Below are 21,558 nucleotides of genomic sequence, written 5' to 3'. Positions count from 1 at the left end.
AACATAACAACAAAAACAAATCAATACTTGCAGAAAAATACTTATTGAAGATAACAACAACAATAACAGTTATTATTATTATTATTATTATTATTATTATTATCATCATCATCATCATCATTATTAAAAGCCTTGGGAATACATAGTTGGAAAATTTATTGAAAATGAAAAGATAAATATGAAGATATCATGAGATTTTAAGATTCGTAACGATAGCAAATGCTAACCGTGCGGAGATAATGAAAAGATGGACCATTACTTTCTGTGGCAAGATTGCTCATACAGACTATAAACAAAGAGCATGATCAGGTAGCAAAACTGTACAATGTAGCTTGTGTAGGAAATGTAGTTTCCCAACCTGCAAAATCCCGTGGGAACACAGAGTTGGAAAGATTATTCAAAATGAAAATGCGGAAATATAATGACTTCAAAATTCAGACAAATAGAAATCGTGAACATAATGTGCCAGACATCATCATTGGCGCAACCAGGGAGGGGGGCCAAGACTTCCCCCCCAAAGAAAAAAGAAAGGGATAAAAGACTAGAAACTTTTCCAAAAATCTTTTCCTAATTAAAATTCTTTTTTTTTTTATTTTATTTATGTTGCGTCCTGTCTTCTATTTCTATACTACTTATGAATTAGCGGTCACATTAGGTGGGAATACCCTCTGGCTTTCGGGAATCACGGCCGTTGTGAACGCAAGGCGAACGAAGTAGTGCTCGGGCGATACCCGAGCCGGGCCAGAGATCACGGGTATCATGTATTAGTGATCACTGCAGATGCTCAGTGATAGGTCGTATGCAATGCGTAGTGTGTATTCTCAAATACACACTACGCATTGCATACACAATACGCCTCTCCCCCCCCCCCCAAGATTAAATCTTGAGTACTCGGCCCCCTCCAAGATTAAGTCGAACAACAACAACATGTATAGGTTATTGATGTGGTAATACCAGGGGATAGTAGAGTAGAAGAAAACGTTCATGAAAAACTCACTAAGTATAAGGATCTGGAGATTAAAATTCAATGACTTTAGAACAAGAAAGCAACAACATTTCCAATTGTCATGCGCTATGAGCAATACCAAGAACATTTATGAAACATCTGGAAAAGTTGAGCATCCCAGATATAACACCATTTTAACTCCAAAAACGGACATTTTTAGGCATAGCTCATAATTTACGACATCTAGTGGATTCCTAGGTATTTGAATAAGGCCGGAATTGGACTTAGCTGCAAGCCAAAGATTTCATTATGTCGGTTCATGTTTCTTGTTATTCTTTGACTGTGAACTCTGTTAATTGACTAAATAATAATAATAATAATCGGTAGTTCATTTTCGTTGTCTCTACAATAAACTCGTCCTTCTTTGTAGTTGGTAACCTCAATGAAAACAGAAAATGGACTTTTTATTAAAGTTTACATCCAGTGTAAAGTGTACAATGAAATAAAACTGCTATCTCTTTCCGTCTGTCCTGCTTTTGAGATCCATGTACACACTCTGTACACTGTCATGTCAGGAGCGTGTGTCAGTTTAGGCTTGTAATGGTGTCTGACATTAAAGGCGCAGATGATAGTTTTAGTAATGGTCATAGTTCTTTATTGCTTCTAAGTAACCCTTTCCGCCTGGAATAGTTGTATTCGTCTATGTTACTCATTTCTTTTTCGACGGTACTCATGTTTTTTTTCCCCCCGCTAATCACGTGACTAAAATGACAACCATTTCTTCCCCAGAGCCATTGTTATCTCAACATACTTCCTGTAATGATGATGGATAGGTTCATGATGGCAGTGCGCAAAGTTTAATATATAATTTCTTCCACAAAAACTTGGTCTGCCTCTCTCTCTCTCTCAAAGTTTTCACTGCCCTCTCTCTCTCTCTCTCTTTACTAATTTCTTTTTCCAGCAGTGTGTTCTGATTATATCAGCGATATTTTAAGACAAACCTTAAAAATATTGCTATAATAATTAATTCTAAGATCGGATCGCATCTCTATAAGCGATCTAAAGAACACCCCCCCCTTCTTTCTGATTTTAAGAACTAAAAAATAAAGTTCTTGTATCTGCTTCTGGTTACGTAAAGTAAAAGTCGCTACATTGAACATTTCGGTTATGCAAATTAACTCAAATGGTAGACAATTGTGATATGGATGTTATATCTCGTTCTAAGAATACAAAAATAAATCCATTTTATACATCAAAATTATATGTGCCATCTAAAATACAAGGGGAAATGATATAATAATTTTTATTTAAAATATTCGAATAATTAAATAATTATAAAAATTATAATGAATTTAAAAGTATACCTTTTGTTTGTTAATATAGTTGTAAGTCTGCTACTGGCAATATTTATTATATTATCATCTTTTATTTTATTTATGATCCATTATATTATCGTATATTTATTATTATTTATTATATTATCGTTTTTTAAGATAAATTTTAAGTTTCTATTTTTTTTTTACACATTACTCTTAATTTATGGTCTAAAAACTACAGCTAGTAATGTACTAACAATTTTGTGCTATTGTTAATATTATACAGTAGCTTTGTATGGAAAATTATTGCTTTAATTTTCCATACTAATGAGGTTCTCTTCTGTAATTAATTTTATTACTTTCTTCTAAAGTACCGACAAAAAAAAAAGTTCCTGTTTTGTTATAAATTAGCTGAGAAACACCTCTCCGAAGGTTGACTCCTGTGACCTACTGACAGTATGTTACGCGGTTTGACCTCCACGTTTTGTTGGTCCATTCGGGTAATGAGAAAAGGCATTTGTCTTTTTTTTTTCTTCCCCCTCTCCTCCTTATACAAGAGGAGAATAGTGAATTAGAACCACAACTAAAAAAAAAAAAAAAAAAAACTTCCGGCATGGTGGATCAGAGAAACATTCTAAGCTAACAGTTAACTGTTCTCTTGAATAGATTTCTGGCAAATTCTAAAGGGAAGTTTTCTCAGAACGGAGAGCAGCCCTTTAATTTATAAAAACTTGTTGACAATAGAATGGCGACAAAAAAGTGAAGATATGTGCTTAAGTGAAAACGTGACTTTCATGAGAAGGTGTGGTGCATTATTCCATAATTTGCTACAGGAAGTAAGTGTTTTATAGATGAATTAATAAAGATATTTGGTCTCAAATAAATGACAGAAATCTACAGATATGAAGGTCATACATTTGTTTTTCAAGGTGGAGTAGCAGAGTTCATTTAGCGTGTTGCTGTGACAAATTCATATTATTTTTGGTGTGCATGCGTGAGTGTGAGTCTGTGCCCTTGTGCCGAAATATTTCGAGAACAGAATTTCATGGAAAATGAACTCGAGGAGTAAGAAAAGTTTTAATTTTCAAGTGATTTTATTTATATTTAACAAGAAATTTTAATTTGGTTGAATATTTAATGGCTATGACTTTTTATGACTATATTAAGAATGCGCAGTGGTTTATGCAATAACATTACAATATAATATTAAGTTTATTAGAATAGTAAATCAATCTTGTTTTTATCTAGAACTGATAAATTAAAACATATTTACCCGCAGATATTAATCTGTCATTAAGAAAGTCATCGTTACACTGGAAAAACAACGAAAAAAAGGTACCCAGTTAACGGAGAATTGTTATTAACACGGTGATGGAGGTATATGATCAGACCGTATTGCAGGATAATGAAGATGACCTTCAAAAATCAGTTTATGAATTAAATAAAACAAGAAGCAATACAATCTAAAGATTTCACGTCATGACCTTTAAAGAAATCATATTAGATCAAAAATAGCCATAGAAGATAAAATAATAGAATAGATGACGCAGTTTAATCATACATGTTGCACAATAACATATAAAGACAAAGATATCGGTGAAAAAAAATAACTTTCAGAAAATCCTTGGAACAATAAAAAAGAAAAAAGAAAGAAACACGAGAAACCCAGCTTAAATTTTATAAAATACTGACCACTCTATTATATGATTCAGAAATATAGACTGTTAAAAAGGAAGATCAGAGTAGAATATATATTGGCAACGGATGCACAAATGATGCATAAAATTAGACCGTATCAAAAATGAAGACAGAAGAGAATTTAGTATTTATAGTTTAAATGAAAAGATCAAGGCATATAGAGCGAAATGGAGAGAGCATTTATATAGGACGGAAGATATCGGCTACCAAAATAAGTGGATAAATACAGACTAAAAGGGAAAAGAGAGAGGAAGACGAGTTGCAAGATGGAAAAACCAATGAAGCCGGAAGCGGGAAATACCAAATACTCAAGAAGAAGAAGAAGAAAAAGATCTAAGCTATTAAAATACTGCAGGTGTAGATCGCAAGCTTTGATTGAATGTGATAGCTAATATTGTGATCATAACATGTAGCGATAATGAACAATTACAGTGATTTATAATAGACAGCTATCATTTCATTCCCTTTACCTGCTGTAATAGTTACAGCAAGTAAAGTAGAGAGCTAGTAACTAACTATTGTAGGAGGAAAATTCTGTGCTGTAAGATAACAGATTAATATCCTCCAATCATTAAAACTCAGTGATCAGAGAATATAAAGTGTGACTCAAACCGTCATAAGGACCTTGCAAATAAAGGTAAATTAGCCGGTCTCTTGCTGACTTGATTTGGTTTTCCTCTTAGATACTTGGATTGACAGGTCTAGAAGACGATGTCGATAGGATAAATTTAATTAATGACTTAGTGTTAATTAAATTTTTATGAAACGAAGCTACTCGGTCTTGACAAACCATTGAGAAATATACGTCAAGGGAAAGATGGAATGAATGACATGAGATGCCTTTTAATTTAGAATTTATATACTAGATAATGCAATAAGTTTAAGGCTGTTTTGTTTATCTCGTTTAAATGGAAGTCTAGTTATTTATGTTTGAATATGGGATGATAACCTTCTTGTAAAGTAGGGAGTGAATCTATGAAAGAGCATCTCCCAGTTTCAAAATCGCATTCTACTTCTAATATCCAAATGGTTTCTTGCTAAACATCATATACGCTTCCCTTTCTAGTTCACCGATAATTAATTTTCATTCCTTGAACATTAACTTGAAATTAAAATCCTCATGGAAAAGTGCAATAGGCTCTGCACTAAATATAATCACTCCTATGTAAATAGGGGGAAAAGAAGTAATTTATTCTCTCCTGTCTTCTCTAGACATTAATGGCTGCTCATTTAAATAATCACTTGCAATTATGTAGGAGTTTTCTATTAGAAGAAAGTAGATGGGTGGTCTATAGTACTCATGAATATTCCTTCTTCATAAGAAGGTAATCAAATAAGATGTGTGGGGAATGAAGAAAGAAAACGTCATTTTACTAGCGTAATTTGCATGGAGAGATGAACTTTATTCACTTTCACTTTCCTTAAGAAATCTAAATTAAAAAAAAAAAATCTGACATCACTTTCACTTTCATCAGTTGAAGGAATGTATAAGCCACCACGTTAGCTAAAAAAATAAATGAATTCTCCATGTGATAACAAACGAAATTAAAAGTTACTGAGCGCATGTTGTCTTAAAATGTCATCAATCAGAACCAACTCCAGTAATGTACTGTGCCTATTTATCATTGCTATTTTTTCCATTCCTTTTAGGCAAAAATGAACTAGACGACCAGCATTTTTTTCTCAACTGGGCACGTATATCATTCGAGTATGACTCATACACAATAAATGAGACAGAAAAATACTTAAAAATCAACTTGATAAGAAGAGGATATCTTGGAGAAACTTCATTTGTAGGTAAGTAGACATTATCCGTATAACCACTGATCCCATTATTCAACTATTATTATCACCATCAAGGGGCGTTTGCATCACTATGGTAACGATTAATTTACTGAAATGCCTTTAGGCACTGATGCAGTTCGACTAGTGCTGGTAAGAGAAACATAAAATAATTTATCATTCATGACATGTAACTTGTTCTATGCTTTTTTTTTTGTATCAAGCAATTAAAGTTATTGAGCAGAATGAAAAACTTACTTCAAACTGCAATATGTATTTATAAATGTTATCTGTTTATATCTTTATTTCTTCTAATGAATTATCTTCTACGAGAAGATTATAGAAAAATAACAGAAAGAAGTTGTGATAAATGAGTTTGTAATGGTATGGAGGGGTTTACTATCTTTAATTGGTCTGTGCCTACAAGATAAAATATTATAGTACTTCTGCTGCTTCTCTCTCTCTCTCTCTCCTGTATTCTTTTTGACTTTTGTTATACTTTCCAGTTAGTAGAAATTACTCTACCAACAAATTGCAGGAATAACTAGATCCTAGATTCTTGTTAACAGCGACGTCTTACACTTGTAAGGGGGAAAAAAAGTATAAAAATAGATGAATAATCGGATTTATCTTTACGCAGGACTGCAGACACGGAACCTTACAGCTAAAGAGGGATTGGATTTCGGAGGACATTTTGCAAAGCAAGTTCAGTTTAATCCTGGCCAAACAGAAGCTAAATGGAAGATTAGAATCTTTGAGGATACCCTCTATGAGAAAGGGGAACAGTTTGAAATAGAACTCGAGGAACCAGTGATGGCAGCTTTAGAGCAACCAAATAAAGCAGTTATCACTATTTTAGATGAAGAAGATGGTAAGTGTAAGATAACTAAATTGTTAATTGAAATCTTTTCATTTGATACACAGTTGCTATCGTGCCTATTGCGAATTATCGGAAAAGTTGTTTCTGTTAATTACTTCTTGAATATAACAATTACATCTATTTATGTTAAAGATACCAAGCAATTTTATAAGCAAGGTTTTACTCAAGATAAAAAACTTTCTACAAATTACATCTATTTATTTTCTCTTAATCTTAATTTCAAACATAATAAATATTTTTATTATTTTAGAGGATAATTTCAATTCAAAAAAGTATGACTACTATCTTTGCACATTCTATTTAATGACGAATATTGTATTTAATACATACATCTTGATAATTAAAGCTCTGATCATGGCAAGTGGGTAACAGCAATAGCCGAGCCTCAGTTAGAACTTCATTAGCTACAGCATTGCCATTCATTACCCTCCCTGGGTACCAACTTTAGTCGCCTCGTACGACATACATTAGCTACATTGGTGATACTTAAGTAAAGCCAATCTCTAAAAATTAAGATTAAGACGATCCCTAGACCACTCAATAGTGGTCGAAAGACCGTCCATCTCAGCGTTGGCTCCGCTCAATGATGGCCTTCCACCCACACCGAACAGAACCACTCAAATTCCGAAGAAAAGCATTCACCGACAAAACCCCTCAGCGGGCCGTGCCGGAGAACACTTTCTCCGGAGACTCAAATAGCTCCCTGAAAGCAAAAACCTTAAGAGAGCGAACTCAGACTCTCGAATCTCAGCGTCCAATTAGTTGCCTCTTACGACATGCTTGGATTTACATTGATGCTTTTTTAAAAGTAAAGCAAACTCTAAAAATTAGGACGATCCCCAGACCACTCCATAGTGACCGAAAGACCGTCCAACTCAGCGTTGGCTCCACTCGGTGATGGGGCACCCCCACCACAGCTCATATTCCAGGGAAAAGCATCCATCCACCGACAAAGCCCCTCAACGGGCTGTGCAGGAGGAAACCCTCCCCAGAGACTCAAAATACGCGCTCACAGGCAAACCTCCCGAAATCTAAGGCCCCTCACCGGGAGCGAAATTCCGGAAGAAACCTGAGAGAGCAAAAACTCTCGAAACTCTGCGTCCATTTAGTCGCCTCTTACGACACGCATGGATCTGTGGTGGAGCTATTCTTATCCCGGCAACCATACAGGCAGTCTTGGTAATTAGTGCTATTGTATTAAATTTATATAATAGTCATGAAATTAATTGTAAGGTGGATAAAGAAATTAATCAAAATAAAGTTAAAAATATCAAATATAGCTAAATGGATTATTAAATTTAAGAAAACATTTTAAATTCAATATTTTATTAATTAAATAAACTTAATTAGTGTTATATTTATTAATAAGTTAATTTATTAATTTAGGCACATCTTTCTCCTATTTTGTACTCTTCCATGTATTGCGCTGAAGGCTACCTGTTCAAGGAATGGATCATTGTCTGATTCAGTGTGGAATATTAAATCCACTGAATGAAGTCTAATAGCTACCTTGATACCTAAAACGCAATTATAACTGTGATAACGATCAATTAATTTATTTTGGTCTGTTCGTTTTGGTCATGGAGTATTAATATATATAAAGAGACGTGATTTAGATGTCTAACTTTGATAAAGACATCGCACATTTAATAAAGTCTAATAATGACGCCGGGTATTTACCTGTAAAGTAGTTATTTTGGTTATTAAACGAACAAGAAAATTACTTTTCGGTCGTTTCTTTTTTCACCTATCAATTAATTAAACAGTAGGGAAAGTTTGAAGGAGCGCCGTGGGTACGAATTAAGGCCAGCCTGTTGATAATGATATTAGATACATTTAATTTTTTCTCGCTGAAATTAGTGCACAACATTTCCCGGTGGCAATAGTCAATTTCAGGACACTGGTATGTACGTAATTTCCGTTTATTATTCCCTGGTTGTAAAGGGTATTAATTCATTTTGTGGTTAGGTTAATTCATTTTTATTCTCCTTGCTAGTCATAGCACTTAATCTTAATTTAGGTGTCATTTTGATATTCCATAATGTATTCCTTATAATTTTTCGCCACTTTGAGGTTGATATTTTTTGCTATCATAGCTAAGAAAGAAGTGAATACAATGGGATGGAACAAAAGTAGGTGTTTTGAAATATCGTTACAATTTTGCTTATTTAAATACTATGCACTGTACAATTTAAAATGAATTTACCATAGACAATCAGCTGAATCCCGCGAGTTTAGCACATCCGATGAACGAGTTCGAGGGGTTTGGGGGTTCTATTAACACTAAATTAGTCCGTTCTAAGCTTGTTGTGGGGAAAATAGTAGAAAAATTGTAGTCATGCCAGTGAAACAGGTATGTGTAAAATGAATGTCTGGATTGTAACTAATTTGTTATTACTGATAAATGGTGACGCTGCAGCGCCCTCTTCATATGGAAATTGTCTATAAAATATAATATTTTGGTTGGTTTTCCATATATAATTCAATTTTAGCAACAATCAGTTTAGAATAAAGATATTTAGAACGACTCATTATTAACATCGTGTTTATTAACTTGGATGGGCCAGTTTCAAAAATTTTATGTTTAAAATAACCAAAATCTTAGAATAGTAACGAAGCCGAGAATCTTAGCGTCGACCTTGATCAGTATCTTTATGTTTACGATAACTGAATCGTGATACCGTTTTGTCTAGAACTTTCACTTGATATCGTAATACTTTAATTTCTTTCTGTCGCTCAAACAGAATGTAAACTATTTCTGTTCTTCAACCCTAAGGAAAATCATTCATTATTGATAAATTCATTTCCTATAACTGAAGAATGAAAAGGACCTTTGTTGAGGACCACCATTTTTCTCTCTAGGCTTAAGCATTTTGGATCTGAATGCTATTAATTGAAGTTCATTAGTGAAGGATACTTTTTTCTATAAGAAAAAAAAAAAGAATAAAAATAAACCATCTAGCTGTGAAGTTAATATTGAGCAGAAAATAAGTGCCTGCTGTTTATTCTTTAAGTCAGAACATCGAAGGTTCAAGAATAGAGGGGAAAAAAAAAATTAATATATACACCGAGTGGCCACTTTATTTTCCTAAATGGGGAAAGTGTTCCTAATAAAGTGGCCACTCAGTGCATATGATTATAAATCTTCTGCTGCCGTATATTCATTATATCTTATTGTCTATTTCAGAGTCTACTATTTTTATACCGGATAAGAAATATATAGTGGAAGAGAACGTTGGAGAATTGATGCTCCCCATAAAAAGGGAAGGAGATCTTAGTAAGGAGATGATGGTGATTTGTTCCACGCAGTCAGGTAAGACACACAATGAGAGAGAAAAATACTATATGAAACTTATTAAAGCCTTGATGGAATGCCAATTTTTACATTCATAAAGTGGTGGGCCATTGATTTTCTTCTTCTTTTTTTTTTTTTTTTCTTTCATTAATTTATTTACTGTATATATTCCAGAAACTCTACTCTAGGGACCAAACATGGAATTTTTCCCAGCCACTTCAGGCTTCTAATAAGCGGAACAGGCTTCTCATACCTGAATGAATTTCATCATCATCACCCTACAGAACAATCCTAAATATCCATATCTATGATTGAATTCGAATCCGTAGTCTGTTGGTTGGAGAGCGGATACGCTAACCACTCTGCCACCTGGTTAGAATAACCTATAGAATAATTAACTTAAAATTGAATCAATTCTTATTATAATTGTACATTTTGTTATTAAAATAATAAATTCTGAATGATCCTGAATTATGTTATTCATGAAGATCGTAAAATCTACACAACTAAGTTATTTAGGTTGCATTAAATAACTAAAATTATGATATAATTGATTGAATATTCCATTCGTTTCTTTCCTGTAACAAATCTAAAGGCCTAGAAATTTTATATTCGTAAAAATAAAAAAAAAATTCTTTTAGTGTTTGTAAAAGTTTTAAATTTCCGAGACATTAGACTTTTATTTGTGATATGTTTTTATATGTTATTATTGACAGCTTCTGATTCCCGCTTAAAATTGACTTGTTTTAATCCACCAGGTAGCGCTGCAGGTACTGTACCCAAGTCTGTGCTTTCTTATTCTGACTACATCAGCAGGAGAGAAGACCATACTAGTGTCATTCGATTCCTTCAAGGCGACCAGTTAAACTTTTGCAGAATTGTCATAATTGACGACTCTCTGTACGAAGACGAGGAGTCCTTCAAAGTTCGTCTGACCATGCCCATGGGAGGAAGGCTTGGAAATTATAACGAGACCGAAGTGGTTATTTCCCCTGATATTGAAGATGGTAAATTAAAAACGCTAATGTTGTATCGAATGACTTGCTTGTCTAATCAAACTGAAATTAACTAATTTAATTAGTAACTTAATTAACTTTAGTTTGACGTGTTGTATTTTCCCATTCCAGTGCCTTCGTTCTATTTCGGACAACCGGAATATTCTGTTGACGAAAGTGATGGTTACGTGGAAGTGATGGTGTGGAGAACTGGTACTGACCTTTCTAAACCATCTACTATAACAGTACAATCTAAGCCTTCGGATCCAGTATCTGCAGAAGGTAAGAAATGCCTCATTTGAAAAATTTGTATACATAAAAGAAGAAAGTATCTCTGCAGCATCCCACACAAACTTGTGTATTTTTACTTTCTAAGTTACTCCCGACTTCTAAGAAGTCTGGACAAATAGGCTAATAACAAAAACCAATCTTTTGTGAATAATTCTTGGCATTTAATTAATAGGGATTTACGTTTAATTCTACAAGTATGGGAAAACTTTAAGCTATAACTCCTGCGATATTCATCATGAGGCTTAATGGTTTGCAATAATAATGTAACTAGTTTACAGAAGTACTTAACACATTATTCCAAACGGGAAGGATACTTCCATGTAGATTTAATATAATTTATACCTACGTTTGTGCGAACAGGATGATTAGTCCTTGCTTCCATCTCCACCACAGTAATATACTATGCATAAGAATGAATGTTTTTTTTTTTTTTTTTTTTTTTTGTGTGTGTGTGTGTGTGTTATTTGTTTTATGGATGAAAGAACTTGAGTTTTCGGGACAGGAATCCTCTTTTCACTTGATACTAGCAAACTCAATTTTCATAAAAAGGCCTCAGGATTCCCGTAATATATATATAAAATTATAGTAAAATATAGTGAAAATTCATATAGTAAAATTATGCTATTGATGCAGCCTTGCTGATCTTTCTTTAAATTTTCTGAGAAGTGTTTTATTTTTATAATATTTTATATGGCATTCTATCTAGAAGTTCATTTACTAAATAAAAAAATCCCCTTTTTCCTTTAAACACTAATTATATTTAGGAGCAATTGACACCTAACTAGGTACTCCCATAGATTGACTTCTTTGGTTGAAAATGCCAGAGGTTGAATCCCTTGTGAGACAAAAAAAAAAAAAAAAAAAAAACTTTATAAGGACTTTGATTCACAGCCAGTCTCATGCGGAGATGGAAGGGTGTTTCTCCTGACCTGAAGAACGAAGTTTCTAGAGATATATTGCAATGTCCTTTATCATGGCCTTAGTAGCTTCAGCCGTAAATGCAAACAACAATAACGATAGATTTACTGTATTCTAAAAATCGTAATTTTTATTCATATTTTTTGCTTGTTAATAATTTTCAAGTTTTAGCCATTCATCCATTTTATGCATGTTTTCTTTTCTTTCTCTCTTCATTGCTTCCGTTCTGGAATTATACAGTAAGGTAAGTGAAAATAAACTAGTAAAATATTTTAATATTACTGTTCTTTGATCACTGCGAAAGGTGTCGTAAAAATTAAACTATTTAGTTCCTAGAAAAATGTTTAGTATTTAATACATGGAAGAACAAAAACTATACTTAAAATGAATGCCATAGTCCTTATAGTCCTTATAAGGACTGGCTTAAAGGGGCGAAGCAAGAATGCTTTTCATCTTCCCCGTTATCTGTAGAGGACAGTGTAGGGATAAGGTGTTATTGAGCAATTAAAGCTCTGATCATGGCAGGAGGGTAACAGCAATAGCCGAGCCTCAGTTAAAACTTCATTGGCTACAGCATTGCCATCCATTACCCTCCAAGGGTATTGGATTGAATGAATCAATCACCGCATCTCACGGTCGATTGACGTCCCTCGAACTGAATGCCATAGTAAGTCTGTTGGGACAACAAATCTCCGAACTATTCTCAATTCTCTAAGGCCTCAGGTTATTAATTTTATTTATTTATTGTTTCAATAAATTTCACGGCATAGCGCCTATACTATTGCTTAGAATATAAAAACATAAATTTTATTCTCAGAGAATATTTATGACTTATTATGAAGCAGAATCCTCCACCGGTTTTAAGTTTCGAGTTGCTCTGATTAAGCTGTATTTCGTTTTTCTGCGTTCTGCTTTTATAATAGTTGCTTGAATAAAAGCGATTTGAATTAAATGTTATTACTAATTTTCGATGGCTTTTTTTTTCATTGTTATACAACACTTATGTCAATAGTGCATTAATGTAGTTTACTCTAATTGCGCTAAAAAAGTGTGCTCTCAATCCCCATCCTGTTTCGCCTATATATGTCGCATGCTAGTCTGGCATATACCCAACAGCATGGAAGCAAGCCTTTATCCACTATCAAACTATTTAATTAGGGATCACCAACATGGATTCAGCTACTCCAGTTCCACTATATATATATCCTAGTCAAGCTATCAATAGATGTTGATTTAAAAGGGTTATTTCATTATAATAAATACATATCTATAGTATATTATATTTTATATTTAAAGTATGTTTAAAGTTTTAAATACTAATAATTTATAAATAATTATGAAACAAAATAATAAAAAGTTTAATTATTAAGCTATTTTTTTTATTTTTACTCAAATACTAGAAAATAGTTTAAGACACCTTTTTATTTTTAAAGTATTTTCTGTATATATTAATTTTCACAGCATACTTTTGATATGCAGAAAAGTCCTTTTTAGGACTTCCAGGGTAACAAATGGCAATGCTGTAGCCATGACTAGAACTTTTTAGCTCAATAACACTCCATCCACACAGATTTCTTCATTCAGATGACGGGATAAAGAGTCAAGGACTCAGTCCATCGCCCAGTTCTTATAAGAACTATATAAGAACTTTGTAATAGGGTTGATGGTTAATCGACCGTGAGATGCGGTGATTAATACCCTTGGAGGGTAATGGATGGCAGTGCTGTAGCCAATGAAGTTCTAACTGAGGCTCGGTTATTGCTGTTACCCTCCTGCCATGATCAGAGCTTTAATTGCTCAATAACACCTTATCCCTACACTGCCCTCTACAGATAACGGGGAAGATGAAAAGAATTCTTGCTTCGCCCCTTTAAGCCAGTCCTTATAAGGATAAGGACTTTGTAATAGAACGTGAGAATCGACCCTGAGATGCGGTGATTAATACCCTTTGAGGGTAATTGATGGCAACGCTGTAGCCAATGATGTTCTAACTGAGGCTAGGCTATTGCTGTTACCCTCCTGCCATGATAAGAGCTTTAATTGCTCAATAACACTTTATCCCTACACTGTCCTCTACAGATAACGGGGAAGATGAAAAGCATTCTTGTTTCACCCCTTTAAGCCAGTCCTTATAAGGACTTTGTAATAATCGAAATAGTCCAAATATTCTGTAATTAAATTATGTCATTTGAGGATTCTAATTCTTGCGCATATGTGAAGAAAAATCAACTGAAATTTTTGGCTATAGAGATGATAAACATCCCATTCAAGTGCCATCTCCTATGTTAACTACATGGTTTGACTCATGGTTAACTACCGATGTTACGACATGTGGTGAGGAATCTATCTCGATTCCACATATTGTTGTAAGTATTCATATCTGTAAATCGTATATGTTCACTTGGCCGGTATATCTGTTCTGGGAACAAAAAACCCGAGTTTCCGAGTGAAAAAACTCCCTGGCCACCGTATGAGACCGGCAAACTCAGCTTTAGTCGAAAGAGACCAGACAGGTTCTTCATGACATGGACAGGAATAAAATAGACAGTTGTAGGTATCCTCCCGCGATGAGTCTTCGGACTCCTTGGAGGTGTCAGGAATAATAATAATAGTAATAATAATAATAATAACCCAGATCTTTCCGACCAAAGGCTTCGTCTATACCGACTGAGCTACGGAGACTCTATGATAAACATAGAATTACCAATTTCAATAATGCCAACTCTGGTACCTCCTGAAAGAAATTGCCACGTACGTTAATTGTATTATCTGCACACAAGACTGGAAATATAGATTTTAAAGGAAGAGCTGTAATGAAACCATTTTATAATTCCTACATTACTTTACCGAGGTTTTTTTTTTCAATTTCTGCCAGATAAGATATACAAAAACACTGAAAACACGAATATTCTCCTACGCTTGAGCTTCCGTATCTGAAAAGATGGTTACTGATGTGTAGTTCCATTCTACTAGTCCCAGCATGGCAAATTGAGAGGGACGTGACTGGCGATGTAAGGCACAATATGATTCAAACAACGGTGAACACACAACTTAAACACGGTGTAAATCAGCCATGGTAATGACTGATGATAGAGACAGAATGATAATTTTCCAAATTATCATTCTGTCTCTGAGTCAATGGCCGGACCAAATTATTAAATAAAATAAATGAATATTAAATGAATTAAAACGAGTTGCTACTTCATATTTCATTTATTTATAATACAATGCTTTGGTATAAAGCTCTACATAAATTTTATAATATAATGAACGACATAACAATTTAATGTGAAGATTGGCCTTGTACTTCAACTACGAGACTATCAATATTGACGTTATTTAAGGATAATCGCATAGAATTTTCGAGGTTTTCGTCGGTTATTCTTGTCCGAATTTTTGATTTTTGATTTATTGTATTTCATCCTCGAAAAAAACTGTTTACACATATATGTGCTGCCGAAAAGACAAATGATTTTTCTTGAAAAGGTGCGTAAATTTGTATATTTTTCTTCCACCAAATAAAATTTATAAAAATCCGTCAAAGCAATGTTGTTAAATTGTGATTTTAGCACTAAATCCGCCTGAAGTTCAATAAGTTCTATCTGTAAGTTTTCTGGCACATTATTTACATCAGCATCCATCGGACGAGCAAATATAGCGAATGCGGAGTCTTTGTTTTTGAAGTCGGCAAACCATGTATCAAATTGCTCTATTAGTGCCTTCAGTTCATCTCCATAACAATTATAAGGGATATTTTTATGAGTTGCTAGAGTAGGAAAATGATAACAATTTTTAGCTCTTATCTGACTTTCCAACAATCTTAGTTTATTACAAAAAGCTTTGACATGTCCATTCAGTTCATGAACCAGTTGTCCTTGTTTTTGCAATTTAAGATTCAGTTCGTTTATGTATCCGGTGACATCTACAAGGAATGCTAAATCACGCATCCACTCATCATCTTTTACTTGGTTAATTGTGTTTCCTTTTATGTCCATAAAATCTGCAATGTCTTGTGTCAGATCATAAAATCGTTTTAATATTTTACCTTTACTCAACCACCTCACTTCACAATAATAAGACACATCTTCATAATCCGAAAATAGGTCTGCCAAATACTCCTTAAATTGGCGGTGATTAAGTGCACGTGACTTAATAAAGTTAATACTGGCTACTACAACTTCCATAACATTTGTGAATTTAATCGATTTTGCACACAGATTTTGTTGATGGATAATGCAGTAAAAATTTATTAAATTTTCCAGATGGATCTGTAGTTCTATTGCTCTTTCATGAACTATTCCAATAAATCCCTTCTGTGCACCAACTATTGCAGGGTCTCCATCAGTGCATATGCCAGATAGTGAACTCTATTTAAGCCCAAATCTCTCGAAGACTGTGTTGACTGTTTCAAATATATCTTCACTGGTAGTTGTTCCTTTTAACGGCCGAAGCGCCAATCAATCTTTTGTGATGTTGAAATCCGCATCAACTCCTCGAATATATATTGCTAGTTGTGCTGTATCGGAGGCATCGGTGCTGTCATCCAAAGCAATTGAAAATGCTTCCAATCTAGCAATCTTCTCTTTTAAACTTTTTTTGATATCATCAGCCATAATTTCTATCCGTCGGACAACAGTTTTCGTACGTCTCGATAAACGAATATTCTCGAAGTCTTTTTTTTTTTCAGGGCATATTATACTTGCAACATCCAGCAGACATTCTTTGATAAATTCTCCTTCACCAAATGACTTAGAATGCTTAGCGATTTTTTCGCTTACCACAAAGTTGGCTTTGACAATGCTGTGGTGCTGCGTTCTTTGCTTATTGAACATTTGCTGTTGGGTATCCAAGTTCTTCTTCAACTTCTGTATTTCATCTTTTCGTAGTTGTCCATCAATTTTTGGGTGATCCGGATGTCTCCAAGTAAAGTGTCTCTTCAAGTTGTATTCTTTGTTGACGGATACGGATTCGTTGCACAGCAAACATACAGGCAAACCTTTATTCAGAATAAAATAATAATCCTCCGTCCAGTTGTCTTGAAATTGACGATTCTCTGCATCTACTTTTCTTTCTTTTTTTTTTTGCAATAACCCCTGACATTGTCCCAAATTTATAAGCGATATTCAGAACTGTCAAACAAAACTGTCTTCTACACCGCAGGCACTGAACAGAACACAAATCAACGCAGGCACCGAACAGAACATAACATCAATGAAGGCACTGAACAAAGCACAACACCAACGCAAGTACCGAACTGACACGTTGTAACACGTTCACACACACGTCGCTAGTCAAAGTGAGAAAGAGACCTTGGTTGAAGAAAACATAGTGTATTTTGCGCAAGTCATATGACGTCAGCTTAGTGGGAGTTAGTAGAACACACCATGTTTTCTCCCACCATGAATCAGACAAACTTCGCTGAAATAGATTAGGGCTGGATCAAAAGAAGTAGAGAGACGGGGGTTGCCCATACGTGGTGTAAATGAAACTTTTCTATTGTCATTTGTACGCTGCTTGTACAGATATCAGGGAAGTTACAGCAACATTCGGCATATCTCAGGCTTTCTCGAGATCTCGTGGTTGTTGCTATTTACTATCATTACCGTGCTTAGATTTTGTCCATAAAAGATAGGATATAAAGTGGTTTACGAACGCAGAAAGGGCTCCGTATTGTTTTTAACAGCTCTCATGCTTTTTGACTTTATTATCGATGGCTGAATTACCACGCTTAAAATCGAAGCCTTTTCGTAAATTGTTATCTACAGTTCTTACGCTTTCTAAGGAATAATTAAGTGTCTTAAGATCTGGGCTTCAAATTTCCACAACCTGGATGGTGGTTTGAATGCTGAATCAGGATGTAAGAAGAACTATCTCATGTTTAAACATGAGATAGTTCCTCCTCTCCTTTTTAGAACTTATTTTTTATCCCTTAGATTTCAAATTTAAAGTTAAATACCGGTTTACTTAAAGAAGCTAACAAACTATGGAAAGGAAACCATTCAAGCAACCGATGGTGAACAGATAATGGATTTCTAGATCAATTTGGATGTATTTCTTGTAAATGAACTGCTATGCGAACTCTGTGTGTGTGTGTGTGTGTGTGTGTGTGTGTGTGTGTGTGTGTGTGTGTGTGTGTGTGTGTGTGTGTGTGTGTGTGTGTGTGTGTGTTTTAGGTAAAGTTGGTTTTCTTGGAATCCCGTATTTAAAAATTGGGATTCCAAATAACGGAATTTAGTAGTAGTAGTAGTAGTAGTAATAATAATAATAATAATAATAAAATGTAATGATGATGAATAAATATTAATAAAATTTTTAATTCACTTTTTTCATACTATCCTAAATTATTAATTTAAACGTTTCTTATTCCCTTAAACCATGAATGGAATTATAAATTATATCTGTTTATATATATACATCAAATTATTAATAATTGAAATCAAAGTAATATATTCCAATTATAACTAGAAAGATCATGGACTCAGCTTATGAAGTAAATATTATTCCTGTATCTACTAGGTAAAGCTTTTGTTTTTCATTCTGTTGAAACACTGGAGTTGTTTTTTCTACCACCAGTTTTGCAAGAAATTTGCCTCTAAAATAAAGAGTTATTTGCAAATCCATTTATTGTTCCACTCTCGATAATTAGATTCAATTTATATCTATACTATTGTATTTAACTACATTTATTACATATATATTGCTCACGATTGCTTCTCCAGTGGGACATGACTATGTTGGAACCGGAAGGAATCTCGATTTCGCTCCAGGAGTTACGATGCAGACCTTCCGTGTCGCTATTCTAGATGACCTCGGACAGCCTGTCCTGGAAGGACCTGAAACTTTTGAACTCGTGTTAAGGATGCCTATGAATGCCACCCTCGGAGATCCCAGTAAAGCTGTGGTGTATATCAACGACTCTGATACTGACAGTAAGTCTGAAGCACATTAAAGCAACGCATTTTATTCTACTTAAAAATACCAAACACCCAAAATAGTATAGGATAGTTTAGAATTTAAATTCAAACATCTTTTGAACAATACATTTTTTCTACATATTTTGATATCGATTAATGTTTCTAGTGAAATATCTAATTCTAATTCTTGACTTCTATTTTCTCCTAGTTACAGTTCTTAAGCATAATTTTCTTATTAAATGACTAATTACCTCAGTAGTAATTCTCAAGGGCACTCATAGTGTTAGATGTTTTCCGAGAACCATCAATCATCTTTAGTTAACAATTTGTATCTTTTTTTTTTTTTTTTCAGTACCACAAATGCAGTTCAAAGAGCCCGCCTATGTTGCCTTTGAAAGTGACGGCAAAGTGAACGCGTTCATAGTCCGTAACGGAGATGTAGGTCACTTCTCTGCCGTCCGTTGCTATACTAGACAAGCTTCTGCAAAAGTGATGGATGACTTTGATGAAAGACCAGATACAAACGATTCCTTCGTTCTGTTTGAACCAGGTAATGTATGGCTGTTCTCACATGGCTTTTAGATTCAGAAACAATTATTGTTTGTACGGAGACTAAAATAAAATAAAATCACACGTGTATAAACTGGTACGTAACCGAAACATCCATCTGGTTATTCGGACCTACAACCATCGATGAGTAACTAGTAATATAATAAAAAAAAATAAAATAAATCCAAATTTACTCGTTTCATCATTTTGAATAGGTGTGATAGCCTGATAATAAACCTATCATTATCTTAATTTAACATTAAAGTTCTTCCATAACCGTATTTTTCTCTGTCTGGTAAATTTGTTCGTCTTGCAATGGCCATGGCATATTTTCATATAATATTTATTACGTAAGTATTATTTATTAAATACCAAATAGACTTAAAACCATTTACATATGCACAACAGATTCATTTTTTTAAATGACGTATGATGATTTTTTTATAAACTTTGGTGTGGTGACTTTAAACTTGATTTCAAAATTTCACATCATATCTTCATTATGTTTAGATGTAGAATACAGACCTTATAGGTGGGGAAGAAATAATAAAAACTAAAATATAAATAAAGAAAGAACTGATGCGCTAATGCATTTTTATTTCCAAGGATAACTGGCGAACCTCTTTTAACTCTACCTTTTGGAAATCGAGGGGAAAAACTGGTCTCCGTCATTACTCGCTAATTGCTAAACTCATGCCTATTGATGATTTGGGCATTTGGGGCGGAAGTAAGACAAATGTCTGTCGTTATTTTGTTATCCTAATGAGCTTTACGGTCGATTTATTTGAATTATGGGATTAAAAACCTGAGTTTTTAAGAGAAAAATATCTCGCTTGCCTTTGCCAAAGATTGACTAACTTCAAAATTGTCTATAAAAAAAATTAATTCTTAATAAATAAATAATAATATATAATTGCATAATATATAAGTTTTAATTACATAAAGCTATTTTTCTTTCATACATAAGCAAAAGGTTTTTTAATTATGAAAAGTGACTATCGACCTAAAAATCGATTTAAAAAAAAAAAATTCCCAGACACCTGTTTTATTCCTGAGATTGTGTGTGTGTGTGTGTGTGTGTGCTTCTATAGATATATGTATTTATAATATGTACGCTTACCTCTTCCAGGAGAAATGGAAAAATCCTGTACTGTGACCCTGGTAGATGACACCATCTATGAAAAAGACAAAGAATTCCGTCTTGTGCTTGGAAATGCTACTAGTACGACAGCAGGGGGCGCATCAGTTGGTCCAAAGAATGTAACAACTATCACCATCAAGGACGACTCAGACAGTAAGTGCAATGATCTGAGAAAATTTGCTTTGTCATTGGTCGAGCACTTCGTTATTTATTCTTATTTATTTAGTGTGTCTGCGTATGTCCATTAAAACGAATCTCTTGAGTTTCCCTTGATAGCATCTTCATCATTTTTTCATTAAGTTAAATAACTTTGGTTTATTAATTATTGATTCACGTTCCCTTACAGAACCAGTTATTAAGCTGGAACAAACCAGATTCAATATTAAAGAACCAAGGAAGTCTGAGGATATAGTTAACGTATCGCTTTTTGTAATACGAACTGGTGATTTGTCAAAAACATCTTTAGTACGTATTCACACTAAAGATGGATCGGCCAAGTCTTCAGTGGATTATATACCTTTCTCTAAAGGTACGATGATAGAAATGTTAAATGACATGTTAACACATAGTTCTACCCATTTATATCACTGATTACCGTGTGTATTTTACAGAGTTGGAATTTGGAGTAAACGTGAGCCGAATTATTGTGGATATCGAAATATTGTTTGACGGAGAGAAGGAACATCGTGAAGCCTTTACAGTTCACTTGAGACCTGATAAAAATATGATTGCAGAAGTCAAGGTAAGCAGTCCTCTTTGCTTAGTTATCCTGCTGTGTGTGTATGACAGTGAATATAATTTATTATGCTCTGCTTTATATCCTATTTTCACCT

At 33.9% G+C, this 21,558-nt stretch overlaps 1 protein-coding gene across 1 annotated transcript in view; it reads left to right on the top strand.

Moving 5' to 3' along the window:
- The window catches only part of LOC150106714 (FRAS1-related extracellular matrix protein 2-like), a 119,492-nt gene that overhangs the window by 81,035 nt on the left and 16,899 nt on the right, over positions 1-21,558 (top strand). Inside the window, exons 3-12 of the mRNA XM_090393302.1 lie at positions 5,611-5,757; positions 6,383-6,613; positions 9,810-9,935; positions 10,676-10,924; positions 11,045-11,194; positions 18,841-19,050; positions 19,388-19,585; positions 20,714-20,878; positions 21,072-21,254; positions 21,337-21,467. Coding sequence (XP_090249428.1) covers positions 5,611-5,757; positions 6,383-6,613; positions 9,810-9,935; positions 10,676-10,924; positions 11,045-11,194; positions 18,841-19,050; positions 19,388-19,585; positions 20,714-20,878; positions 21,072-21,254; positions 21,337-21,467 — 1,790 coding nt within the window. The remainder of the gene's footprint in view (positions 1-5,610; positions 5,758-6,382; positions 6,614-9,809; positions 9,936-10,675; positions 10,925-11,044; positions 11,195-18,840; positions 19,051-19,387; positions 19,586-20,713; positions 20,879-21,071; positions 21,255-21,336; positions 21,468-21,558) is intronic.

This window comes from Typopeltis vanoorti, chromosome 5, assembly GCF_054136105.1.
Source record: "Typopeltis vanoorti isolate ZY-2024b chromosome 5, IOZ_Tvanoo_1.0, whole genome shotgun sequence".
In the NCBI taxonomy this organism is placed as follows: Eukaryota; Metazoa; Arthropoda; class Arachnida; order Uropygi; family Thelyphonidae; genus Typopeltis; species Typopeltis vanoorti.
Note: the sequence above shows the minus strand (reverse complement) of the source record. Positions and strands in the feature narration are given on the sequence as shown.